At 42.2% G+C, this 21715-nt stretch overlaps 3 protein-coding genes across 15 annotated transcripts in view; 1 reads left to right on the top strand and 2 right to left on the bottom strand.

Moving 5' to 3' along the window:
• SON (SON DNA and RNA binding protein) overlaps positions 1 to 7421 on the top strand; it is a 33371-nt gene extending 25950 nt beyond the window's left edge. For 2 of the 5 annotated variants that reach the window (XM_070407254.1, XM_070407255.1), the window contains 4 exons: positions 3994 to 4141; positions 5679 to 5750; positions 5853 to 5968; positions 6506 to 7421. In XM_070407254.1, the coding sequence (XP_070263355.1) occupies positions 3994 to 4141; positions 5679 to 5750; positions 5853 to 5968; positions 6506 to 6664 (495 nt within the window). In that variant the 3' untranslated portion in view covers positions 6665 to 7421. Of the gene's footprint in view, positions 1 to 244; positions 3349 to 3993; positions 4142 to 5678; positions 5751 to 5852; positions 5969 to 6452 lie in introns of those variants that run through there. The other 3 variants (XM_070407256.1, XM_070407257.1, XM_070407259.1) reach the window with 3 other exon arrangements.
• DONSON (DNA replication fork stabilization factor DONSON) overlaps positions 1 to 19504 on the bottom strand; it is a 28704-nt gene extending 9200 nt beyond the window's left edge. For 4 of the 7 annotated variants that reach the window (XR_011470351.1, XR_011470349.1, XR_011470350.1 and 1 more), the window contains exons 1-10: positions 19179 to 19504; positions 18806 to 18883; positions 17524 to 17727; positions 15631 to 15809; positions 14884 to 15062; positions 13928 to 14009; positions 13711 to 13815; positions 12837 to 13035; positions 8867 to 9079; positions 8284 to 8429 (exon numbers count right to left, since the gene is read on the bottom strand). Coding sequence is in view for 4 of the 7 variants with exons in the window: in XM_070407263.1 (XP_070263364.1) it covers positions 8292 to 8429; positions 8867 to 9079; positions 12837 to 13035; positions 13711 to 13815; positions 13928 to 14009; positions 14884 to 15062; positions 15631 to 15809; positions 17524 to 17727; positions 18806 to 18883; positions 19179 to 19469 (1668 nt within the window). In the remaining 3 variants the exon portion in view is untranslated. Of the gene's footprint in view, positions 1 to 2309; positions 8430 to 8866; positions 9080 to 12836; positions 13036 to 13710; positions 13816 to 13927; positions 14010 to 14883; positions 15063 to 15630; positions 15810 to 17523; positions 17728 to 18805; positions 18884 to 19178 lie in introns of those variants that run through there. The other 3 variants (XM_070407264.1, XM_070407265.1, XM_070407261.1) reach the window with 3 other exon arrangements.
• Positions 19505 to 20073: 569 nt separating this feature from the next.
• Positions 20074 to 21715, bottom strand: part of CRYZL1 (crystallin zeta like 1) — a 35634-nt gene continuing 33992 nt past the window's right edge. The window contains exons 11-12 of one of the 3 annotated variants that reach the window (XM_070407252.1): positions 21215 to 21264; positions 20074 to 20413 (exon numbers count right to left, since the gene is read on the bottom strand). In XM_070407252.1, the coding sequence (XP_070263353.1) occupies positions 20314 to 20413; positions 21215 to 21264 (150 nt within the window). In that variant the 3' untranslated portion in view covers positions 20074 to 20313. The remainder of the gene's footprint in view (positions 20414 to 21214; positions 21265 to 21715) is intronic. The other 2 variants (XM_070407253.1, XM_070407251.1) reach the window with 2 other exon arrangements.

Raw genomic sequence — 21715 nt, 5'->3', positions numbered from 1 at the left:
TTAGGAAGTGTTTAATTAAAAATGCATTAAGAGGCCAGTGACTCTAAAAAGAATCATGAGTAAATTTGCTGTGTGTGTACTCCAGGATGGACACCGAGGATGGACTGGATTCATGAGACATGGCCAATGTATAAATATGGCTGAGCCATGGGTTTATATCCTGAGGTTATTTTGATTCTTGCTGCCGCTGGTGGGGCGGGCGGTCTTTTTAAACTGTGTTTTGAATGCTCACAATCTGCCTCAGGTGCTGTTCTGAATATGCCACCGTTCCTGTGGACTGCTAATCTAATGATTTCAAAGCGGTGGTTCTCAAATGCTTTCTCATCCTGGGATACTTTATTACAGGTTTATTTTTGGTGGATCACTGCCCCCAAGAGCCCTCTACCACCCTCATTGCCATTCCTCTATTCCTCTGCCCTCGTTCCCTTCCTTAGTGCCTGCACCTCCTTAAGCTCCCGTAGTCCCCGGCCCCCTCCCTGCCCCCCCTCTTGTGATCCTCAGGCCCAGGTCCCCTGGTTGTCAGCTGTTGGTTACAGCAAGTGGTTGGGAGGCCCCAGGATTAGCACTGCATGTGGTGATTTGGCCGTGGGACTGGAAGGCTCGGGGAGGATGCCTGGAGCTTGGGGTGGGCATTGCTGAAGGGTGAGTGGGGTGGGGTGGGGATGGAGAATACTATCTGTGGACCACCACTTGGGCCCTGGTGGCCTTTGGTGGTCCACAGGCTCAATTTGAGTACCACTGACCTCAAGGAAAAAACAGGACATGAGACCTAAATTCAAGGGAGAGGACGGATGCCTCGTGCTGTGAAGATGGAGGTGCTCCTGGTTTGATTCCTGCAAGGAGACCTGTGAACCCCACCTACGGCTGCCTCATTGTTGGGGGAGTCTTAGGTGGTTACGAAGGGCTTTCTGGAGAAATGTGTGCTGGGGAAGGGTGTGGCTTGCTTGGATGTGGGCGGTGGTGGTTTATTTCAGGAGTACGGGCAGCGGGCAGCGTAGCGGCGCTGACACTGGGAGGCTGCGGGTCTAATGGCTAGGGAAGGTTTCTTTATCCTGCTGTACTCCTGACTCCTTTTGTGATCATGGGCAAGTAATTACGTGGAATTCAGTCTACAAGTGTCACATGAAGGAAGACAAGGTCTTATTCCTGCCCTCAGGGTGTGATATGACAGGTGCCTGTGGAGAATCGACATGAGTGCCAGTGAATGAGCTCATTTCTGAGGAAATGAGATTTTGGTTGTTTGGAACTTTTAATCTCATAACATTTTCAATTTTGATTGCATTATCTCTGGTGATCCTCTTATTAACAAATTAATATAAAACATAGTTTCACTTTGCCTGCCATTGGGGCGGGGGGGGTAAGCACTCTTAATATGTGTATATTGAGGACACAGATTCATTAAAAAGTTACCACTTAGGTAGTTTACTAGGGGGTTGGTATTGGGAAAAGATGACAATCTATTTAAGATTTAATTAATTTTGGACTAATTATATTACATTTCAAATGTGAAGTGATTTGTGTAGTATTTGAAAAAACGGCTTTCATTTCATTGGGAAGAATTACAAAAGTACGCCTATTTCTTTAACAGTTTAATTCTTTAAAACGACTCCATATTTCAGGAAGTGAGACTTGAAACTTACATGAATGTTTTAGTCACATAATAGTCGTGTATATTACTAGTTAGAAACTTTTGAATATGATTCCATTGTAAAATTTAGTCTAATATTTGTGTATAATGGAAGTGCTGATCTATAATGCTTCTAAACATACTTCTAAACATCGTGTTAATTTATAAAAAGTGAATCTTTTATAGATTCAATTGGTTCCCTGAATTTTAACAAAATTTCCAGTTTTGTAGGCAATTGACAGATTTTTAAATAAATATTGTGTCAATTTAAATCATTTTGATAAATTATCATGCCTTAAAACTGTGTTCATTGACCAAATTTTTAAATAACTGAAGAAAGCAATGCTTTCAGGAAAACTATTTGTATGTTAAAGAATATTTGCTACTAACATCAAGAAAGGAATGTTTTATTTCATAAAAATGAGGTAGAACATGCGAAAAAGTTATTAGGCAACAGAAAAATTTAACACTTATCTACTGCAGACTGTCTACTTGTGTTCAGGAAATGTTTCCAAATGCTCATTTGGCTTTTCTTGCCTTGCTACAGCTCAGCGCCCTCTTTGTTAAAAGCCGCTCGGAATGCCTGCATTTCCCTTACACTTTTGTATTTTGTTGCAGTAAATCAGTATATTCTTAGTAGATACAGGAGAGTTTTATTTATTTTTAAGTAAACATTTAAGAGTTGTTATTAAAACAACCTTTATTTTTTGAGATGGTATCATTTGGACATGACCTGATGAATACTGTTTACTACTGTAGTCTCATTAATCAGCTTTTTTGTTAACTATATACACCCTGGGGTAAAGAAACATGAATATATCAGAATGGAAACAGAATGGAAAACCTGGGTGATTTGGGTATTTGTATGTCCTCTGCACAGTTGCCCTTTTTTGTAGGAGTGTTTCCTGGAAAAGAGGGGCCGATGAACCTGAAAGTAAGTAAAAGCCATTCTAGGTGTGTAGCAACAAGGCAGTTGATATCCAAGCATCAGCTAACTTTTCTCTCAATACATCAACACTGCATGGCCTGCACCAAATAAGGAACTGAACCAGGGGTATGTTTTTACCTCCACAGCCGCCTCCTTCCATCAGAGCACCTTGTTGAACTTAATGTCTGTCACACAAATCATTGGCATGCTTTCTCCCCAGCATGTAATTAAAAAGCTGGGGGAAAAGAATATACAGTTTAAATACTGTCAGAAAACAAGATTTAACAAATTTGGTATTAACTTGTCAATACAGGAATGTGATTAATGAATACTATTTCTAGATTTACCAAAAATTTTGGCCCCCTTTATTGATAAGTTAATGACATCTATATATTTGCTGGAGAATGTAAATTTAAAATTTAATAACAAGGAGAAATAAAAAATGATTTGGAGATATCACATAAAAAAAAAGACCAACAGTAGAATTTAGTAGTTTGTTGTATGTACATGGACGCCTCGGAGGCATCCCGTATTTCTGAACGTGTGACGATCATTGACTTGGTCATGCTAATGTCTATACTTGTGCATCTTACGACATTAAGTGGTTTGCTGCTTTGATGGAAATTATGGTTCAGTGGGTTGGATACAAGAGAGATGACTGTTCACAGAATAACCTGTGAACTTTCACCCCTCTGTATGGAAACTTGTTTCAGGGCCAAATCCTTGTAGCTGTCTTCTTGCCCCGGTCAGTGCCAGCCCTACTATTCACAACACTGCTGCTACCGAGGCCTAGGTATGTAAACGTTTAAGGAGTTTTTTAAAAGTCTTTTAACATCAAGCTAGGTTTTAAAGGAATTCAAATTCAGTTTGGTATAACAGGTTATTTTATGTGATTGTCTTCCATTTCTTACTGTGTAAATTGATTATAGTTATTCTTTTGCTTCATAGGATTTTTCTATGTAAAATATTTATACTTGCTCCATGGGAGAATGGGGAAATAAAATGGGTGATAACAGTCTGCTTCTTCAGTGTCCGAACTATTTCTAAAATGACTTCTGGGCTTTATTTATTAACTAGGTGCACCTGGGACAATTAATGACTGTTTTAACATTGCCTTCTTTTTATTTTGCAAGCTAAGAAGAGATACCAGTGAACGTAAATAGTGGACGAAAACAGGAGTGTTCTAATTTTTTTTTGGAGGGGGCTCGAGGGCCTGTTTTAAAACTGCCATTTATATGCCTTACGTGACTTTCAGAATGCTATGATGTTAATGTGGGAAATTAGAGCATGCGCACTGCAGTGTGTATGAGCAGCATTTAAGTGTGACAGCTGTGACAGACCTACAAGTAAAATCAGACTTCTTTTTTAAAAAGTGACACTGAGTTGACGGTCACGTTCTAACTGTAAAACTGGGACATTTACCTTCTTCTTTGGACAGGATCAGTTCTTAAGAGCAGCCCCAGTGACTGGAGGAATGGGAGCCGTTTTGATGAGAAAAATGGGTTGGAGAGAAGGAGAAGGATTAGGAAAAAACAAAGAAGGAAATAAGGAGCCTATCCTCGTTGATTTTAAGACTGACAGAAAAGGTAACAAGTGTTTTGGGGAAAGTTTATTATACCCCCTTTCACATTCCAGCTTTCATTGTCTACATGCTTTTGTTGTCTGTGATCCTGACCTGCAGGCTCTTCTGCTTATACAGCTGTTTTTTTGGGGGGGGCGGAGGGAGGGGGAGTTTAACCCATTTCCAACAATTTATATAATTATAGGAGGAAACGCTAATTTTAGCTTTAAAAAGGGAACCTGTGTTAATGTTAGTTGCTAAAAATTATGGAACTTTGAATATATCTATGATTAAAATTTTAACTAGATTTTATATTTATAAAGCAGCCATTTTGTTTTGACAGGGAATATATTATCTTTATTTCTAGAATATTTTTTCTTAGATATTTTATCCCACATATTCTTTTTATTTCCTATTAAAGTGCTGTTTAGTCTCCGCCTTATAAACCCTCTTTTCAAGCTCAGTAATTCAGTTCTTTGGGGTTGGGGAATAGCAGATCAGCTGCCTACAATAGTGCTACTTTTTCATAATGCCCTGAGTTTGGGGCACCTAAGTATAATCCATGGGAATGCCAACTCAGTGTGATGATTGAAGCTTATTTGTCTGATTTTTAAAACTCAAACGTATTCTCCTTATCTTTGTATTCAAAGAGATTTCATTGAAATTAATGCAATTACATTATTCTTTAATGACCATGGAAACTGAATAGCTCCAACTAAATTTTTATTGTTTTGCATCAGATTTTCTACATTGCCATCCATGTAGAATACCGTTTGCCATTTTATTTCCAACTGGTGAGAGTGTATTGTAATAATGATACTCAAAAATAGCATGGAAATAACATGGCAGTCTTCCTGTGATGAGCATTAATTCAAGCTTTAAATTAGGAAAGGGCATTTTGCTAGTTATGTCACATTGACATTTTATTGCTTGTGCAAGCTGAATAGATGATCTGTCACAAAAGGGTGGTTTATTGGAAGAAAACATGTTGGATGCATTGTGTAATTCCAGGGAGCATTCTCTGGAATTGTATGTGGGTTAGGTTTGGGAAAACATTGGTTTTGCATAGTAACATAACTAAGCTACCTGGGAAAGGGAGGTTATGAAGTTGTGTGTTTGTCTTTTGAGAACACCTAACATTAGATAAGTCAGAAAGGGCTTCGTTGGTGGGGGTGGGGGTGTATTGGGTTTCTCACTTTAACTTGTGTGTGACCTTAAATCCTCATCTTTTGAGGAACATATCTTTTACTGAGCATCATCTTTTAAAGAATGGGCAACCTTTAGAAATCAGTTGGAATAAATAGCCACTACTTTTTAAACTTACAAAGCAACAGGCCTGGAGTTGTTGATAATGATGGCACCTAATTATATGTATTCACATACTAAATGCTTGTTTTCTGAACATTTTATATAATTTCCAGTACCAGGGTGTATGAATAGGTATATTTATATGTTGAAACACAGCAAAATAGAAGTCCAGATTGATCTAGAAACAAGGGTAAGGGGAATGTGTTGAAGATTTCCTTTGAAGTCGATTTCACTAACATTGGTTTTTTTTTAAGGTCTTGTGGCTGTTGGAGAAAGAGCACAGAAGAGGTCTGGGAACTTCTCTGCCGCAATGAAAGATCTGTCAGGTGAGGACACGGGGATTCTCCTCACCATCCCCACTTCCAGTTCATAATTGGTTGTCACAGATGGTGGAGATAATTAATAACTGGTTATTTTTTTCTCTGCAGGCAAACATCCTGTGTCTGCCTTGATGGAAATCTGTAATAAGAGAAGGTGGCAACCACCTGAGTTTCTCTTGATCCACGATAGTGGCCCTGATCATCGCAAGCATTTTCTCTTTAGGGTAAATATGAGTTTCTGCATTAATTTTATACATTTATTAATTTGATGACAATGTTAGCGGGTGAGGGATAAGTATATGATCATAGGATTGATATATTATTGGTGGGCTGGGAGTGTGTATATGTATAGGTAGAGAGGAGGGGTTTTTAAACACACAAATAATGCCTCTTAATATGACTTTTAAAAACCTTATTTTAAAAATATATTGGAAGGGAAAGTTTTGGGCAAAATCTTGTGAACTGTTTGTTGCCATATTCTAGGAGGAAATGGGGAATTAGAACTATCAGGCTTTTTTAAATTTGGAGACCTGCTTTTAATTTGCTGTCTCTTTTCCCAAATGATTTGCTTCTCCTGGGTTGAGGTTAACTTGACTTACATAGTATGGGTTTTATGTTTTAAATTAGTTTTCTAGCATTTAGTGAAAAAATAAAGCTAATAGATATTAAAGTTTGATGCTGTTCTTATTGTATGTTTTTCTTGAATAGGTATTGAGAAATGGAAGCCCTTACCAGCCCAATTGTATGTTTTTCTTGAATAGGTATTGATAAATGGAAGCGCTTACCAGCCCAGCTTTGCCAGCCCTAATAAGAAGCATGCTAAAGCCACAGCAGCTACTGTGGTTCTTCAAGCAATGGGCCTTTTACCAAAGGACCTCATGGCTAATGCCACTTGCTTCAGGAGTGCCTCACGTAGATAGACTGGGGTTTTATAGTAATCACTTCAGATAGTCACTCTGCGTCACAATGTATTTCCTCTTCAATGTTGTAAATATTTGGCAATTTAAAACATTGTGTAAAAAGCAATCTGTACAAACATCTCCCGGCTTTGATTTTTGTACCATGGAAATTGTATTTAACCATACAGGGTTTTGGTATGTTTATATTGTTTACCTTAGTGATGTATTTGTTTAAGTGGCTAACATCCAAACGATTGTTTGAAGGCATCCGTAATCTTCAGTGTGGAATGTTAAATTACGCTTTTATACTGTATTTTGTACTATGATGTAACTCCCCTTCCTTATGGCTAGGCTGCTGTAACACTTGCCTGTAATCAGTGAAGGGCTGTGCACCTTGTACTAGTTCACAATGAATTCTGCTGGACAGATACTGGGGCCAGTGTTATTGAGGTAATCAAGCAAGATCTGTTCCACAGGGCTGAAGCCACCATCTCCCCTTAAAATTTTGTAGAAGTTATAAAAAGAAGTGGTATGTTGTGTGATGATCAGCACTAAGTCCTATGTTCCCGTCAAAGCCACTTGGGCCACGAGAAGGGAGTGAAAATGAAGTCCGACTAGAATTCTACTGCAGAGGCCAAGTACATTTAGTATGGCATTGAGTTGTGATATAGTTTTACTTTGATGTGCATTTTGAATTTCAGCTACACCTAGATAGACGTAAAATGATAATTAAAATGCTGTAACCAACTTATCTAATAAAATTGGCACCCAGCCACTATTTTGTTGACTGAGAGAGTTTAAGTTTATGTTAATTTTTAGGGTCTAATAGAATATTTCATGTGTATTACAGTGGTATTCATATGCTGTCTCTATACTTTATTTTAAAAAGCTTAAGGCCCAAAATATAAACTTCTCTGGAATAAATGTGGTGTTTTATTTTCTGGAATATAAAGTGAACACATACTTCTTCACTAAATACTACTGTTTCTTTACCCAATGCTTATGATTTCTAAGCACTTTTATTTAAAAAAATTTGAACTAGACACACACACACTATGGATGAGCGTACTTTAAACTCTTAATACACTGTTCTATATGGAATACAAAATACCCTTACCTGAATTAACATGCATATGCATTAAAAATATATGTGTGTATACATCTATCTATTTGAGAGAACTGTAAAGAAAGCAACTAAGACGCATCAACAATCAACTCAGTAGATATTGTATAAATTTGGTTTCAACCTTTACAAGCTAGAACCTGCTCATAATCCTTGGTAAATGGTTAGTTTTGCCCAGATGTCATTAATTGATACTAATTTAGCCTCAATTTCCCATTTGAAAGGAAGCACTGACATTGATTCAATTTTCTATTCAGTTTATCATTAAGTTATAGGGATCTAATTCTCATTCAAGTTACTTGAGTTTTTCATATCTGAATATCTTATAAAAAATAGTGAAACTGGAGAATGTTGATCTAAAATCTTAACACATGCATATAATAAATATTAACGGTTAATGTTTATAAACATTTGAATATTCCCTTAACTTCCAAAATGAAATTTAAAGCCAAGGGTATAAAAATCTTGAATTTCCTTGCCAGAGGCTTTTTTCCTCAAAGATCCCTTTTAGGCTTACTTTGGCGTTCAGGCTCTCCAATTATAAAGGTAGTCACTCATCTCCACATTCCGTAAGGATGATTTCCCCAGTACTGGTGTTTGGCTAAGTTGGTCCAGAGTCTTAGGGTGCAACCCACAGTTAGCAAGCTCCTCACGAACAGTCTCCTGTGGGAATTGGTACCAGTCAGTGAAAGCACACCAGCCTTTTTGAACACTCAGTTTTTAATAGTTACCATGGGAACTTGGGACACCAATGCCTTCATACTATTCATTATCAACAGAAGTTGACTTAAAGAATTTTTGCATAGTTTTAATTATAACTTCTAAATAAAACCTAAAAACGTCAAAAATTAAAGGCCATTTGTTAAATCCTCATGCTAAGTTGCCATTTTTTTGGTGGGGATAGTATTTAAGTCACTAAGTACAACAGCTTGAAATCATAAAACTTACCTCACAATAACAACTTACATAGACACATCCCTTACTCTCAGAAATTACCATTGAAAATTAGTAAATACAGTTAACTTGAAACAGTTTGGCTCATAAATAACTTCCTTCACCTACTTTGAGGAAACTAAGTCTGTTTACAGCTCTCCACTCACCTTTCCCAGTGCTTTATCCACTGGTGGGCAGATGTTGAACACGGCGGTTGGCTCATGTGTATACAGTCCTGCAGAAAATGACCCACTCTGTGAAGATCCGAGTAGCATGGTCATAGCATGTAGAGAATGAGGCATGACAGGACCTGTGATCTCCAAGCTGAATTGATCTTTGTATCCAGAAACAACCTGTGTCTTCACATTTACACTTCGTGCCTTAAAAAAATTGAAGGGGGAAAAAAATTATGGTCATCTCTCAAGCCTTTGTCCCTAGCTAAAAACGTGTTCGCTAACTTTTCATTAGGATTTTCCTCTAAGTTATGGAACCAAAGTAGTTCATAAGACATGAAGAGTGTATAAGAATAAAAATGTTTAGTAAATTCTGTCTCCAGTATCCTTTACTCCAAATTATGAGATTGTCAGTTTAAGTAGATAAAATTTTCTCATATGGTATTCACTCTGATTTAGTAATACACTTTCAATACAGGATATTGGTAAAACAAATTGCTTCTACAGCTACTAACATTCAGTATATATTTGTTTATATGTATAATTTTCAACAATATGGATATACAGGCACCCCTTGCCGACACTGTGGGTTTGGTTCCAGACCACTGCAATAAAGGGCGAACACGTGAAAGCGGGTTGTAAACTCTTTGCTGGTGCAGGGTCTTGCTTTCAATTTGTAAAAAACGCAACATCTGTGAAGTGCAATGAGGTCTACCTATTCAGTTATTCTTTTCACTTATTCATGATCCAGTTTTTGAGATAATTCAATATTCTTGCCTCTTGAGACAAGCGTCCGGCCAGTGTGGCTCAGTTGGTTGGAGCGTCGTCCAGAACAACAAAAAGTTGGTGATTTAACTCCTGGTCAGGGCACACACCCAGGTTGTGACTTTGATGCCCAGTCGGGCCATGTGCGGAAGGCAATCAATTGATGTTTCTCTCTTAAAAAAAAAAAAAAAAAGAAAAAGAAACGAGAGAACTTTATGGCAAAAAAGTTTAACACCAAAATTTTTGTTGCCAGTTTTATACTTGGTAAGAAAATTTTTTTTTATATAATTCATATATTTTCATGTAACTCCTTTGGTATAACTACATTAAATGATTTTTTACTGGGAGAAAAAAAAAAAAGCAACATAAAAATGTTAATAAAACAAATGTCAAAAATTTATCCTATCAAAAAATTTAAAAGTATTGGTATGAGATTTGGGAGAAGAGCAAGATGCCCCCTCATAGTCCCGGATTGCAATAAATATGACTCTTTAATTCGAAAAAAAAAGAAAAGAGAAAGTACTTTTAAAGAAGCTAGGTTATTGACTTCCAGTCAAAATAGCAGAGTAGGTAGGTGAACATTGTCCACCCCCTCCCACGACTACATCAAAATTACAACTAAACTATAGAACCACCTGAAACCTAGCTGGACAAGTCCTACAACTAAGGACGGACGAAAACAGCCACATGGAGACCGGCAGGACAAGTGAGGCTGCGCGCGGGGCTGGCGGGTAAAAGCCAGGATGGTGCCTCAGCTGCAGAGGTCCCCGCTGAGGACGAGGCCCGAGGCCCCGCGGCGCCAGGCCAGGGCTCTAATGCCGGTAGAGAAGTCCCAGGTGTGAAACAGCAGACGTGGCTGAGTGAGACCAGCACTGCTGCAGTCCCAGGTGTTGCTCTTTAAGGGCCCGCACATATATTTCCTCGCTGACAGACTCACTTGTTCTGAGCTCCAGAGCTGGGGCAGAGGCACAAAGGCTCCAGAGACATAGAGCCCACACCAAGACGCATCCTAATGAAAGCACCAAGGGTTAGAGACAGACTCTTAAAAGCAGCAAGAGAAAAGCAGTTAGTTACCTATAAGGGAGCTCCCATAAGATGGTCAGCTGACTTATCAACAGAAACTTTGTGCCCAGAAGCAGTTGGTATGAAATAATCCAAGTGATGAAAAATAAGGACCTACCACCAAGACTACTTTACCGAGCAAAGCTTTCTTTCAGAATTGAAGAACAGATAAAGAGCTTCCCAGACAAGGAAAAGCTAAAGGAGTTCATTACTATCAAACCAGTATTACAAGAAATGTAAAAGAATTGCTTTAAGAGGAAGAAGAAAAAATATGAATAAAATGGCAATAGCTATACCTATCAATAATTATTTGAAATGTAAATAAATGGATTAAATGCTCCAATCTGAATGGATATTAAAACAAGACTCATACATATGCTACCTACAAGAGGGCCACTTAAGATAGAAAGACACACTGCCGAAACCGGTTTGGCTCAGTGGATAGAGCGTCGGCCTGCGGACTGAAAGGTCCCGGGTTCGATTCCGGTCGAGGGCATGTACCTGGGTTGCGGGCACCTCCCCAGTGGGAGATGTGCAGGAGGCAGCTGATGGATGTTTCTCTCTCATCGATGTTTCTAACTCTCTATCTTTCTCCCTTCCTCTCTGTAAAAAATCAATAAAATATATTTTAAAAAAAAAAAAAAAGATAGAAAGACACACAGACTGGGATGGAAAAAGATATTTCATTCAAAGGGAAATGAAAAAAAAAAAAAAAAGCTGGGATAGCAATACTTGTATCAGACAAAATAGACTTAATTTTTTTGTGTGCCAAAGTATCTTTTTTAAAAAATATATATTTTATTGATTTTTTACAGAGAGGAAGAGGGACAGAGAGCTAGAAACATCAATGAGAGAAAAACATCGATCAGCTGCCTCCTGCACACCCCCTACTGGGGATGTGCCCACAACCAAGGTACATGCCCTCGACCAGAATTGAACCTGGGACCCTTCAGTCTGCAGGCCGACACTCTATCCACTGAGCCAAACTGGTTATGGCCAAAATAGACTTTTAAAACAAAGGCTGTAACAAGATAGGATCCATCCAGTGATTCCACTTCTATTTATCTAAGGAAACCAAAAACAGTAATTCAAAATGACATGTGTATCCCTATGTTCTACAACATTAATAGCCAAGATATGAAAGTAACCCAAGTGTCCATCAATAGATGAATGGTGAAAGATGTGATACATACATACAAAGGAATTAGCCATAAAAAAGTGAAATCTTGCCATTTACAACAACATGGGTGAACCTTGAGTGTAGCCTATATAATAAAAGGATAATATGCAAATTGACCCTAACAGCAGAATGACTTGGTCACTATGACACACACTGACCACCAGGGGGCAGACGCTCAATGCAGGAGTTGCCCCCTGGTGGTCAGTACGCTCCCACAGGGGGAGCTCTGCTTAGCCATAAGCCAGGCTGACAACTGCCAGCACAGCAGTGGTGGTGGGAGCCTCTCCTGCCTCCCCAGCAGCGCTAAGGATGTCTGACTGCAGCTTAGGCCTGCTCCCCACTGGCTAGTGGACATCCCCTGAGGGCTCCGGGGCTGCCAGAGGGATGTCTGACTGCCAGCTTAGGCCTGTTCCCCCTGGGGAGTGGGCCTAAGCCAGCAGGTGGACATCCCCCGAGGGGTACCAGACTGTGAGAGGACACAGGCTGGGCTGAGGGACCCCCTGAGAGCACAAACTTTTGTGCACCGGGCTTCTAGTTATGCTAATAAAATGAATGAGATAAAGAAAGACAAATACCATCTGATTTAATTTAGGCGAATTTGAAAAAACAAACAAAAACAAAACAGAAACAGAATAAACTGATGGTTCTAAGATGGGAAGGGGGAGACAGGTCAAAGAGGGGAAGGGATTAAGATGTATAATTTGCCACTTACAGTCACTGGGATGTAAAGTACAGCACAGGGGATACGGTCAGACTATAATACTGTATGGTGTCAGATGATTACTAGACTTATTGTGGTGATCACTTCCTAAGTCATAGAAATGCCTAATCACTATATTGTACAACTGAAACTAATCTAATATTGTATATCAACCTTAACTGAAAAAAAAAGCTATTTTTTTACAAAAGAAGCTGTTATGAAGATTAGTGTAGGATTACCCTCCAACCCCTTATTACCTTAAGCATTTGCATGGTGGCACCTCGGAAAGCTATCGGAGATAACAGAGTTGGTGGAAGTCCTGCCTGTGGACCTGAAGTAGCAATTAAGCTCTTACAGTTGATCAAAAAATTTAGCAACGTAAAGGTGTTTGTTCCCTTCACCAACACAACAGACTCAGGTCTGTGGTCCATTTGTACTTCATGTTTCTCCTTACGCCTGAAGATGACAATCAAGGAAACTCCAAGTACAAATCCCATGCCAACGGGAAAAGCAGTTACCTTGATTCTGAATCACCTGGGACCCCTTTCCCAATTCCAAACTGGAAATGCTCGTTATCATGTCTTCACTGCAGTTATAAGGCACCTGTTTAAATCAAAATGACTTGACTTTAACCTGCATTTGCTAGAAATTGACACCTAACAAAACTTTCTTCGCTAGTCAAAAATATATTCTGTTCCCCCCACAAACTTCAACAAAATGGAATGTTTGCTCTTTTTAAAATATAGCTTCTTAGTTTATTGGTACTTAGGGTTTTGTTATTTAGTGTCATGATGGTGAATTAATTTTAGTATGATTTTAAGATAATTTAACATTATGGTCAGGCAGGCTAGTGTGGTTCAGTGGTTGAGCATCAACCCATGAACCAGGTCACCAGTTGGATTACTGGTCTGGGCACTTGCCCAGGTTGTGGGATCGATTTTCAGTGGGGGGAGTGCAGGAGGCAGCCGGTTGATGTTTCTCTCTCCCCCTTCACTTCTTCTCTCTCTAAAATCAATAAAAACATATTAAAACAAAACATTGTGGTCAAATAAAACTGCCAGTCAATATCCCATTGCTCACTAACTTAATTCAATGAAAATCAATTCTAGTTAACAGCAAATGAAAGGATACAGCTTGATAGAGAGTATGTCTGGCTTTTTAATTTTATCTTGCACACCCATCTCTTCCAGCCAGGAAAAACTTTCTTCTTCATCTTCATCACTGATTGCTTGCTCCCTAAAAAATTGCTATAGTTAGATTTCCATTTCATAAAGCTGTTTCCTCTATAAAACTACTGCACCGAGTCGATAGCCACTGGATGACATAAAAGGTTATTTTCATCACATACTCCGCATGTCCCAAGCTTGTCCCAGATGCTGTCTTCTTCTCATGGCCACTTTCTTTTACTAAAGGCAGAGAAAATTCAATACCTACATGAGAAAAAGAAAAATAACTGAGTTTCTTTACTATACTAGTAATTTAAAAGAATTTAACAGGTATGCCTTACTTTTAGAGAGTCCGAAATTTGAAAATGTGAGTCTTTATATTTGATTAAGGCAGTAGCTTTCAAACTTTATTTTTTCTTTTTCAATTAGTTTACATTCAGTATTACCATGTATTAGCAGCCCATAACACACCCATACAGACCCATATCTCCTTGAAACAAAAGGTTCAGGAAACAATGCATTCTTACTACATGTAGTATTCTTTCATAAAGTATATACTACTTGTTATTTCATTTTTTTAAAATGCTGATTAAACCCAGTAAATATGTCTTTTGTCCACTCATGGGTTGACCCAGTTTGAAAACTGTTGTTAAAAGGGGTAGGTGATTTGTACTGTGAGGAATTTGAAGAAGTGTATATTCAGACAGGGACTTTCCAATCCAGTATGTGTTTAGAGATCCGTGAAAGGAAGATCATTAACTTAAAGCAATGTATAAGGAACAGCTTAAATAACTGCTATAAAAAGAATCAGAAAGAAATAAAATATTTCTTAATATAGTTAAGCTCAGCCAGTGTGTCAACCTATGAACCAGGAAGTCACGGTTTGATTCCCGGTCAGGGCACATACTTGGGTTATGGGCCCGTTTTCCCAGTGGTGGGTGTGTAGGAGGCAGCTCATCAATGATTCTCTCATCATTGATGTTTCTCTCTCTCTCTCTGAAATCAATAAAAATATGTTTTAAAAAATAATATAGCTAAAACTAATAAAAGACAATTCAACTGACAAAAAATATTTTTAACTTTCAAGAAAAGAGTTTACTATATAGTGTGGTATTCTTATTTTAAACTATAATTTTACCTTCATTTTTCATAGCTTCTCTTATGCCTCTAGTTGTAGGAGACATGAGAGCCGTGATTACATCATTTCCTGCTAATCCTGATGCACGAAACAGGATAGTAAATTGATAGGTACAAACGTAGAAATAGGGGCAAAGTTTTGTCTTCAGAAGATTATACAAAGACGTGAAGCTCACAGACCTATGAAGCAAATTTTCTTCAGTTAATTAAACATTTAACTTCACATCTAAAATATAATATTGTATAATTCAGCTTGATATTCACCCTGGTTTGAAACACAACATAAATATTACAGATAATGGTTTTCATTTTTGCCGTTACATACAACTTGGCTTTTAAAGAACTGAAACTGGTCATGGGACTCACTGATAAGTCCTACATATTTAAACAGTGTTTACCATTTAAACACTGACCATTGTTTAAGTAAAATTTAATTGGTAACTTGTTGGTAATCATCTTTGTGCAGCTTCTGGTGAGAATGGAAGCAGTCACTGACAAGAATCTTAAAGAATTACGTTTATGTGTATTTACCAAACATTTAAATGAATTTCACAATTGTATAAAGAGTGAATAAGAGCTAACAAGTAAACAATTTAAATGTTGGTTATTAACAGTTCCAATAAAATCATTCAGGAGGAAGAGCGATCTTTCTACCACTAAATATTTCCACATAATGGATAAAACAAGAAGAGAATACCGCTAAAATGAAAATTCACTATTGGATCACACAAGTTTTTACAAATCTTACCAGTCACTCATTAGAATGCGTTGTAGGGATTCATCATTCGACCAAGGGCTTGTCTTTGCGGACATTTTCCGGTCGGCTCCAATCCGAGGGAACAGGGAGAGCCAGGGAAAGGCGGGGTGGAGCCAGTAGACAAGGCTCTGCTGGAAAGCACAGCGCAGCTCAGTGCAGAGCTTGGGGTCCTGAAGTCCAGGCAGCGCACAGGTTTGAGCCACAGAAAGAGAAACTTTTATTAAAAAGACACTGAATATACCAAATCCTTATCTTCACTGCTTCCTATAGTAAAGTGTTCATAACTGTTACAGGGGCTACAATGTAGTTTATTCTGATTTGGGAGAACCTTTCTTGTCAGCAATTATAGTCCATCCAACCATACATCACAGGGAACACTTAAACATAGATGGGGACCTTCGCCTGTCTCTACCATCCTCCAGAAAAATGACTTATCCTTTCTATCAGGAGGGCAGGGACTGTGTGTGTGCGTGCGTGCGTGCATGTAGGTAATAACACATTCAACCGCGCCCCCCGCCCCCCCGGCCCGGGCTCTATTTAAAAAGTAGCCAGTGCCCTAGCCAGTTTGGATCAATGGATAGAGCTGAAGGGTCCCGGGTTTGATTCTGGGCAAGGGCACAATCTTGGTTGCAGGGTTGATCCCCGTGTGGGAGTCAACCAATCAATGTGTCTCTCTCACATCAGTGTTTCTCTGTCTCTGCCTCTCTACTCTCTTTAAAAATCAATGGGCCCTAACCAGTTTGGCTCAGTGGATGGAGCGTCGGCCTGCGGACTGAGGGGTCCTGGGTTCGATTCTGGCCAAGGGCATGTACCTTGGTTGCAGGCGCATCCCCAGTGGGAGATGTGCAGGAGGCAGCTGATTGATGTTTCTCTCTCATCGATGTTTCTAACTCTCTATCTCTCTCCCTTCCTCTCTGTAAAAAAATCAATAAAATATACTTTTAAAAAAAATAAAAATCAATGGAAAAATATCCTCAGGTGAGGATTAACAACAACAACAACAACAAAAAAAAAAAAAGAAAAAAGAAAAAAGAAAAAAGAAAAAAAAAATAGTAGCCAGTAAAAACTGGTAACCCGAATCCCAAATCACCCTTACCAATTTATTAAAAATGAGGTACCAAGGTTTCTTTTAGGTAATCCTCTTTAACCTAGTTTAAGTTGATGAGCTGCTTCAAAGTAATACTATTGCATTTCTCTGAAAACATTCTAGAATTTATCAACTCTAGTAAATTGACAAGACACCATCATTCAGGTAGCATGAGGTAGTGCCTTTAAAAGAGTGCACATTTTGTGAGAAAATGAGTAAAGTAACCAGTCTGCCTTTGTAACCCTATTCCTCCACTGCTTTTCATTCATTTTCCTTATATTTTCTTTCTCAAAAGCCTTACAAAAGAATGGCTTAGTTCAAGTAATGCCTCCCTGCGACACCGACCGTTTCTCAGGGCAGGCCTCGAAGTTGAATGGCAGTCACCGAGTCTGATGGAAACTGTATAAAAGCACCACTTCAGCAATACAAAATCTCCAAGTGTTATGTCAAAAGAAAAACTTACTGGAAGGAAGTTTCTCTGGCATTTTTGCAGAGAAGTAAAATTTACACTGAATTTGTTACTTTAAAACATAGCTCTTGCCCTAGCCAGTTTGGCTCGGTGGATAGAGCGTCGGCCTGCGGACTGAAGGGTCCCGGGTTCGATTCCGGTCGGGGGCATGTGCCTTGGTTGCGGGCACATCCCCGGTGGGAGGTGTGCAGGAGGCAGCTGATGGATGTTTCTCTCTCATCGATGTTTCTAGCTTTCTGTCCCTCTCCCTTTCTCTCTGTAAAAAATCAATAAAATATATTTAAAAAAAACAAACCAAAAAAACATAGCTCTTTTCTTTCAGAATTACCTGTATGCTTTGAGGCAGAGTTACTTCTGTTGCTCTGCAATGCTGGACGACACCCTGAGCCTCTTCCTGTGCTTTCAAGTGATCTGCCCAGGTAAAGGGTTGAGAAGAGGTGAAAAGGAGTCGAGTTTTAATACTCCAGTCCACAGGTAACTCTGTACTTTCTGGGGAAGGCTTATCAGATTCGGAGAATGATCTGTGTGAAATCTTTTAGAAAACAAAGAACACAAAAATTAGTAGAGTAGCAAGGAAGAAACCTTCCGTCTACAGATTTCATGAACATACCCATGATCGCTGAAATGTTGAAATTTTAGAGAACGTGTAATAAGTAGCATAGGTAATATACTACACACCATGAGAAAGTCTGTGAACAGCAGTTATCTCTGGGAAGGAGGGATTTTTTGGAGGTGGTGGTGGTAGAGAGACAGATTTCACTTTTCAGTGTAGATAGTTCTATACAGTTTAGTTACAAAAGGCATGTGCTGCCCAGCCGCTGGCTGGGTGGTTGAGTCGGGAGGTCCCTGGTGCAATTCCGTCAGGGGATGTGCCTGGGTGGTGGGCTCCATCCCCAGTGTGGGGCGTGCAGGAAGCAGCCAAGTGATGAACTTTCTTTCTCAGTGTTTCTAGCTCTCTATCCCTATCACTTCCTCTCTCTAAAAATCATTGAAAAAAAATATACAAAAAGACATGTTATTTTCATGATCACAATTGAAGAAATAAAAACGATTACGAATGTTGCTATCAAAGCAGAAATCTTCCAGGTATTTTACAAACACCCTCTAAGCCACTCAAACTCTGAACCCGGGCTAAGCTGCCCTTGGCTATGGAGACACGTGGAACAATATTCTCACATCACAAGGACTTTCTCAGGTGACGTCACAAACAGCAGGAGAGGGACATTTCCAGTAGATCCTGGGAAGGCCTTTTCTGTACCAGGAAGGGAGACTGGTCCCGGGGGCGAGCTCGCTGTCTCAGGACCACTGTGCCCTGGTGGGACCATCACAGCACAAGGATGTGGGGAGCGGAAGCGGGCTTGTGCGTGTGTGTGCATGTGCATGTGCGTGTGCATGCATGTGCGTGTGGAGGGTGGCAGTGGTGGGGGTGTCAGCCAGCCCCAGTGGCACCGCATCCTGGGGGGGAACGTGGGGACGTGAAGACTCAGTGAAAAGCTAAGTTCCCGCGGCGGCATCCGCAGGGGGAGGGGGAGGGCTGCGGGGCCACCTTTGCCCCCCTGGGGCCCGCGAGGCGTCCGCGGCAGATGCACAGCCGACGGCCGAGGCGCTACCTGGAGGGAGTCGGCGGGCGCCGTTCCTTCGGGCTTCTCCTCCCGCAGCAGGTCCTGCTCCCGGCGGGAACCTGGGGACTGGGCGGAAGGCGCCGTGTGAGCTGCCCGCGGGCACACGCTCCCCCAGCCCGTGCGGCCCCGCCCCGGCCGGCCGGCCTCCCGCTGCTCCGAGTCGGACGGGGACGGCCGAGGGCTCCGGCATCCAGCACGGCCGCGCCAGCGCCGCGGAACGGCTCCCAGGCTGCGGGGGAGGCGGGCACACGCGGCGCCGGGCCCCCCGCGGGCTGCTCCCCTCCAGCCCCACGGGCGCTGCTGCCCGAGCGCCGCCCCCCAGGCCCTGCGCGGAGCCCCCCGCCCGCCGGCCCTCACTCACCGGGCTCGGCGCCCGGGGCGGCCCGTCCTGAGGCTCCGCGGCGGCCCGCGGCCGGTTGTCCAGGCGGGCGAAGGGGTTCCTGCCCGGCGCGCCCGGGCCGCCGCCTCTGCCCGCCGCTGGATAGGGGCGCAGGGGCAGCCCGGCCGCCAGAGCGGCTCGGCGGGGCGCCGGCTCGGGCCGCCCCCCGGGGGAGAGCGCGGCCCCCAGGCTCCGGGCCCGCTTCCGCCGCAGCCGCAGGGTCTCGGGCGGCTTTTTGAAACTGGGCGAGTAGCCGGGCACCGAGAAGGCCATGGCGCGCGGCGGCCGCCCAGCAGCGAGCGGCCACCACCGCGCTTCCCGCGCGCGCCGGCCCCGCCCCGGCGTGGTCCCGCCCCCGTGGCGCGCGCGTGCGCCCTGGGCCGCCCAGGCCCCGCCCCCGCTGCGTGCGCCGCCGCCGGGCCTGGTGGTGCCGGGCGCCCCCTGGCGCTGCTGCGCTCGCGTCCGGAGCGGGAGCCGGCTGCCCTCCCTGTGGACGGCGGGGAGTGACGAGCCCGGCCGCCGCCCGGGAGGAGGAAACGCTAGGCAGGGGGCGGAGGGGACCGCAGTCGGCGAGAGGGCCTGGGTGCCCCTCCCGCAGACCGACCGGCCGGCCGACGGGGCCCAGCCCGCCCTCGCTCCCCGCGCCGTGGGCGCCCGGGGCCTGAGGGCCGGGTCCTCGGAGGCGGCGGAGACTGTAGACTAGAGGGTGAAGGACGCGCCTCGGTCCGCCGCCCGGACGACGTGGGCGGGGCCGGCGCGCTGACAGGCAGCGCTGACGGCCTATCAGGAGGCAGCGTGGCTTTTGCCGAAACTCGTGTTCTTCCTGGAAAGAAGGTTATCGCGGAGGCAGCGATATAAACACAGGCACTGAGACGACTTCCAGAATATTCCCTTCAGGTGTTAATTACAGACTGGTCTCGGCTGTTTGTACATTAACTTTTCAAATACGTTTCAGGTATTTGAAATAAATCATCTCGTCTCAGATAGCAGGAAAGCATGCTTAACAATGGAACAACTTGCTTTTATCTTCCTTGACTTTTCTGAACAATTTCCAAGGAAACTCTGGCTTCAAATACTGGAATGGGTTCATTCAACTGAGATCTGGGAGATAACAAAATTAAAACTGAACAACTTGCTTTTTTCTTCCTTGATTTTTCTGGACACCTTCCATGGAGACTTTGGCCTCATAGGGCGGGATGGGCTCATCCAGACGAGGCCTGCGGAAGAGAGATGATCAGACCAGCAGACCCAGGCAGGGGCGGAGACCTGCTTATGCCATCGCATCACTTTAATGCGAACTTGTCCACTAGTGTGTCCACCATCAGTCGTTAATTTTTTTTTAATGTTTTTATTGACTTAGAAACACTGATGTGAGCGAGGAGCGGGTGGCTGCCTCCTGCAGCCCCGGGAGGAGTCTCGCCCCCGACCCTGGGCACGTGCTCGGCGGGAACTGAACCCGCGGCCAGCTTCCAGCCGGACACAAGTGGTTGCATTTTAAAGGGGAAATCAGCTCCCTCTTTTTGATAAATAGATAAAAAACTTTAACTTTTCCCTCTTCTCAAGCTGTATTTCAGGTTGCTTTGGGAGGGGCGATGAGGTGGGTGTGGAACGGAGTGAGGAAAACTCAGGGACACTTACTGGTGTGTCACCCGGGGAAATGCTAACGCCCTTGCGGGCTTGGCTCAGTGGACAGAGCGTGGGCCTGCGGACTGAAGGGTCCCGGGTTCGATTCCAGTCAAGGCACGAGCCCGGTTGCGGACTGATCACCAGTGGGGGGCGTTAGGGAGGCAGCCGATCAATGATTCTTTCTCATCACTGATGTTTCTATCTCTCTTTCCCTCTCCCTTCCTCTCTGAAATCAATAAAAAAAATGTTAAAGAAATGTTAAGGAGCAGCTATTTAAACAAAATACTAAAATATGGAGGCAATAGGTGTGCTGTGAAAGCTGAAACAAAAATGCCAGCCTTATCCCCTTGAGAACAGAAAAATAAAGAACAACGATTGGTAATTCAGCGTACCTAAAAACACCAGCTGCTAACTTCTCCATCACATCTTTTAAGACACGTAGCTGGAAGAATAGTTAAGGTAGCAATGTGAAAGACAGAAGTTTAAAGAAAAGCATTCAATCAGCCGAAGATGCTAGGCAGTTCACTTTTTTTTTAAATTTTCGTACTCTCAAAATTAAGAAGTTGTTACAGAAATTCTGTAAGTTGTCAAATTTCTCTAAAAAAAGGGGGGGGATGGGAAATATGAGAGCGGTGGTAACGTAATAGAGCCTAAACCCCTAAAAACAAGCGCTGACAGAAGCAAGCCGACTGCCTGTCCTAAGGAATGACTAGGTGTTTTCCAAAGAGACGGTAATGGAATGGTGTCAGGGTTTCACTTTAGCACCACTTACGTGACTTTATTAAAAACACCACTTACTGTGGGTGCACATTTATTTACAAAATGGCTATAGACTCCAAATTTGTGTGCACGAAAGTTAATAAACTGTGTGACATACGCAACTAAGAGAGTCA

This window comes from Myotis yumanensis, unplaced genomic scaffold, assembly GCF_028538775.1.
Source record: "Myotis yumanensis isolate MYYU_CA2020_CCGP unplaced genomic scaffold, mMyoYum1.0.hap1 SCAF_2, whole genome shotgun sequence".
In the NCBI taxonomy this organism is placed as follows: domain Eukaryota; kingdom Metazoa; phylum Chordata; class Mammalia; order Chiroptera; family Vespertilionidae; genus Myotis; species Myotis yumanensis.
Note: the sequence above shows the minus strand (reverse complement) of the source record. Positions and strands in the feature narration are given on the sequence as shown.